General features: G+C 39.8%; 1 protein-coding gene across 1 annotated transcript in view; it reads right to left on the bottom strand.

Annotated features, from left to right (window-relative positions):
- Positions 1-1,014: 1,014 nt before the first annotated feature.
- Positions 1,015-5,000, bottom strand: part of LOC137979310 (monocarboxylate transporter 2-like) — an 8,678-nt gene continuing 4,692 nt past the window's right edge. The window contains exons 3-4 of the mRNA XM_068826550.1: positions 4,466-4,838; positions 1,015-3,695 (exon numbers count right to left, since the gene is read on the bottom strand). Of these exons, the coding sequence (XP_068682651.1) occupies positions 3,457-3,695; positions 4,466-4,838 (612 nt within the window). The 3' untranslated portion in view covers positions 1,015-3,456. The remainder of the gene's footprint in view (positions 3,696-4,465; positions 4,839-5,000) is intronic.

Raw genomic sequence — 5,000 nt, forward strand, 5'->3', positions numbered from 1 at the left:
TTAGAATGGCCAATCAGAATAAAGTTATTGTGTACCAAAGACAAAAATAGCAAAAACAATGTATGAAAATTGTGCAAATTGATGTAAATTGTTGTAAATGTGAGTTTCCTGCTGACGGATTAGTTCCAAAAATAGAAAGATACGCGCAAAGGTTGACTCAAGGAATTAATGCATTGGGAGGCTCCTAGTTATGGGCTCCTCGTGATATTTAGTAAATCTCTAGATATTCTTAGAATTTTTTAGGAAAAACTTTTGAAGTCACATTTTTTCTCAGAAAAATAGCCGGAATAAAAGCGAATTTTAAAGTCAAATGTCACCAAAATTAACAAATCCTCCCATATGGGCCCCCAGTAATCACCTATAGCAGTATTCTCCATTTGTAATATATGTCAATGCTTCCAGTAAACAATCAGTAACTTTTCTTGTGAGTTTCTTGGAGACTACGGGGTAATGAATCCAAAAACGATTTAAAGTAAAATTGTTTAGAGTTTTGTTGTATGCCTTACAAGGTAACCGTTGAATTTCCTGAATTGCCTTATACTCTGTTAGGCTATTGCTGTATTATTTATGGAAATAAAGGCAGATATTATTCGGGATTTTAAAAAAAATCGAGATATTTATAGATTATTAAGGACGGTACATACTAATTCAAAGCTACTTTTTCCCCAGTTTATGATTATGCCGGAAATGTAGATCTTGACAAGTGTCATTGAAATCCAAAAAGAAAATTGGGGGTAACCACGCATTTTTCCAAGATAATTCATGAATAATATTTGTAAAAAGCTTTAAAATACAAAGCAATGTATGGCGTTCTTTCTCAAATTGAAGCTTAATTATCTCTCAAAAATGCATTGTTACCCCCAATTTTCTTTTATGTCGACACTTTTCCCCGGCCTTGATATAAAATATTGCTAATTAGAGCAAGCCGTGCACTTTGCAAGTGGTCGCACTAAGTTTGCTGAGACATGGAAACCTCAAAAAAGACAACTACAAACATGTTGGCGTTATTCGGCCACCAACGTGGCTATTTATTATATCCTCAACGAAATCAATAAAAACCGCAGTAAATTAAAGCCATGTTCAGCAAAGGTGGGGCGAGAAAAAACGCCTACACCTAAGAATGAAAGGAAGGAAATAGAAGGACGGAGCAAGGGTAGGGAGGGAGGGAAAAATCTTGATGATCCAAGTTTAGTCCGTAAAGGAACAGCTAAGAGCGCCAGTCACGAAGATTGCAATCCCTTAACTAGACCTATCCTTACTCCGCCCTTATCTATGATTGGCTCATTTTTCTGGCTGAATGCATCTATTGACCCGAGGAGGTCAAAGTCGACGACATAAATAGCATCATTCCTTACAGTAATAATGCCCCTTTTTGGATACCAAGACAACTTACTAAGATCTACTTTCTCCGGATAGTTTTAAACCGCGCAAAAATATCCCTGTATTAGGGAGCATCACCGACAGGAAAATCTAGTATCTCGAAATGCGCAGAACGTATGCGCAATAACAATGGTAGACACCGTCCTTAAAGTGCGTTCGACAATCGCTTTGGAAGAGACAAGAAGAACAAGGCCGACCGCAGTCGAATGCAACCTGAAGGTTCCTTTTTCTTAGCTTCTACCCACCACGAATGGATGGAAAGCTGCGTGAACTTTGAAACGCGCGAGCTGCGATTCGAACCCGGAGCGCTGGAATGCAGTCCGCGAGCGATACCCACTGCGCTATGCGCGCTTGGAAGCAAAGCAGAAACAATCACTTCTTTTTATACGTGGTCCATCGACCACCAGGAACCCATTACTCGGAGCTCTTCATCTTCCACATTAACCCTCTGAGTCAACCCTTCCTTGTATCTTTCTGTTGTTAGAAGCACCTCGCAGGAGGGCTTTAGTGGGTGTTTTCACGATAGCCAATCGAGCGGCGTTTTCAAATGACGTCACGGCGGCCATGGTAACGTTGGTGTTCCAAAGCAAAGAAATAGCGGCCATGCATGATGGTGTACCAAACTAAACATCCGGGAATTGAACTCTATTTTTATGCAAATACTTTCTTTTGTTTCAAAAATCCAATATGGCTGCTGGTCACTTGAGTGAAAACGCTCTACCTCGACCTACGGTCAGCCATTTATAATATATCTAAAAACTGATTTCGCGATTTTTTTGCAGTAGGCAAATTAAAGAAATTCAAAAATACTGCTACAAAAACACTAACTTCTGTCTATTATATATATTTTCAAATAATCTTAAAAACGCTAAGCGATTTTTAAATCAAATATGCAATTGGTAAATTATTATGATATAAGTATTAAATTAATGTACAGTTTTTGTCTTCACACAATAGTTATACTCTTTGTCATAAATAGCGAAAATAGAATTGTTCAACCCCGACCTATTTTTAAAAAATAATTCCCTAGAAAAATCGTCATTGTCATCATTATAATTCTCGATGGAAAAGTGCAAATCTAATCAATTCGTGTTTTTGTTTTACAAGCACTAACGGACTTTGAAACAAAGGATTACATTTTCGAGTTTTGACTGCACTGTCAGAACAAGCAACGTGACGCCTGCCTGCTAAGTGACCTGGCCTTGTTTAGTTGCTTTATTTGACAGACCTCGTTTTGTGATGTACTTTTCAGTTATGCTACGAATATAAAGCTTCTTTCGACTTACTAAGATTGATCCTGATAGCAAAGCTGAGAGGACACCAACAAAGGAGACTTTACATGTTTGTTTATTCATTATTTCAGTTTGTGTCCTCTAAGCCTCGTTGTTTAGTCGAAGGGAAAACGAGGCCACATTCAACCTCGCCTTTACTCAAAGGCCAGGTGGCCAAGCACACTTGAACTTGGTCCAGTCCTTTAAAAGTTCTTTTGTTCCTTCTGCAGTTACCGGAGCAGAAATTACGTAAACCAAAAGAAACAAAAGACAGAAAACAAAACAACTCCAAATAAAGACTAACCTTAAGTGACCAAAAATACAATGATTTCTGGTACACGCAGGAAGCTCCAAAACTGAAGGGTACATAGAGGATATTACACGGCCGCTTTGAGATACGAAATTTCTCTTCGAGTGTTGAAAAATAATTTCACGAGGGAGCACAGCGAACGAGTGAAATATTTCTCAGCACGAGAAGAGAAATTTCGTATCTCCAATCGGCCATGTAATATTCTATTTATTATATAAACACTAATGAAATACTAAATCATTCCACGAAAAGCATTGAACGACGCGATTTTCATATGTAACCATAGCAGCAGTGATCTTTTCACGTGTGAAAATAACATCTTGTTTTCACGTGTGAAGATATCATGTTTTCTCGCGAAAGCTCACTTGGTATTTCATTGGTGTTTATACAATAATAATTCTTATCCTTTGTAAGAGGGTTAAGAGTGAAATGAAGTTTCCATAGCCCAAATGAAAGAAACAGGTCTTGCATGCATGGTACAAACTTGGATTCTTACTAAACTGTAGAAGTAGATTTTGTAGTAGTAGTATCGCTTTTGCTTTTCCTTTGTACGAACCCAGTTTGATCTTTCTCCATGAGCTCCTCCTCCTCAAGATACACTTGCTCGTCTTGTTCCCTGGAACTTTCGCGTTTCATACACGAAAGAGCGAAAGGAATAGGAGACCCAAGGACACCGACTGCGCCTGTCATTAGGAATGCAAGCGTGTAGTTTCCAAACCTGTCTGCCATTAAACCTATGGAATAAATACAGAGAACTTGTTAAGAAAAATGACAACAGAGTGTTATATGAAACTAAAAAATTAACAATATTTGCCAATGATAGGAAACAAGGGGCGAGATAGAGATAGCCGAAACAAGTGAAAATTTGAGTCCTAGGCAGGAGTCGAACCTACGACCTTCATGGCACCGATCGCATGCTCTACCCAATGAACTACCCACAACTCCTGGCGCGTGGGGTCGTTTATCTTGGTCCTGAATGGAAAATGTTTCCCGGTGGTCTGCGGGGTCTACAAAGTCATGCGCCAACAAATCTTCAAGTGCAACTATAGATGTTTAAGGTTGGCCATTGAGGGGCCCGTTTCTCGAAAGTTCCGAAATCTTTTCGGGCCCGAAAAGCCATGTGTTAAACTGTCAACCACTTGTTTTGGAAATCCGATCTTTTAGCATGTTTTCAAGGTAACAAAAAGCAATATCACTGTGAAGATTGACGCCTTAAATCCTCTCCGTTCTTGAGATACAGAGGGAAATGTGACCCCAAAACTGGCCCGTAAAGTTTCGGGACCTTCGAGAAACGTAACGGGCCCCAGGACCGAACTTTTTCAAGTGACTACCTTAAATATGAAGTCAGAATAATTAATTTGGTCAGTAACAGAAGGAGCAAACATTCGGAGTCTGCGCTTTCGAGCGAGTCAAAATTTTGAGGGAAATGTGGCGCGTGAGTTTTTTGAGCCCATCATCAAGCGTATTGAGCAGGCAATCTGAAGAGTACAGAGTACTTTAATACCTGACAAAGGGGGGCTACCAAATGTACAAATAACACCTGCCATCCAACAGAGTCCTAGCGAAGAAGCTCTCTGGGATTCCTTTACGGACATTAGCAGCTCAATGATGAAGCTTGATACTGTGAGCCCGTCGGCCAAACTGAACAAAACTACCACACCTGCAAGAGCAGGGTATGTTTTGGCGACAACCAACAACATAATTGAGGCCCCAGACATAAAAACGGCTGCTTGAAAGAGAAACTGAGAATTTATGCAGCTAAAGTTGCAAAGTATGCCAGCTCCAAGGCGACCAGTTGCCGCAAAAAATCCTACGAACAGAAAGAGCGTCGAACTCCTGTCGGCGGCCATTCCAAGATCATCGCGGCAAAATTTCATCTGAAAACCAAACAAAAAAAGAGAATTAATATTTTCGATCATACGGTAAAACTATATTTATAATGCAGTCTTTGCGTTCATCTAGTGAGATTGGAGAGGTGCCTCTTGTAGTGCTTCGAGAAAGATCTGAGTCCCAATATGTCGCCATCGTTTCGCAAACCC

Source organism: Montipora foliosa, chromosome 12, assembly GCF_036669935.1.
Source record: "Montipora foliosa isolate CH-2021 chromosome 12, ASM3666993v2, whole genome shotgun sequence".
Classification (NCBI taxonomy): domain Eukaryota; kingdom Metazoa; phylum Cnidaria; class Anthozoa; order Scleractinia; family Acroporidae; genus Montipora; species Montipora foliosa.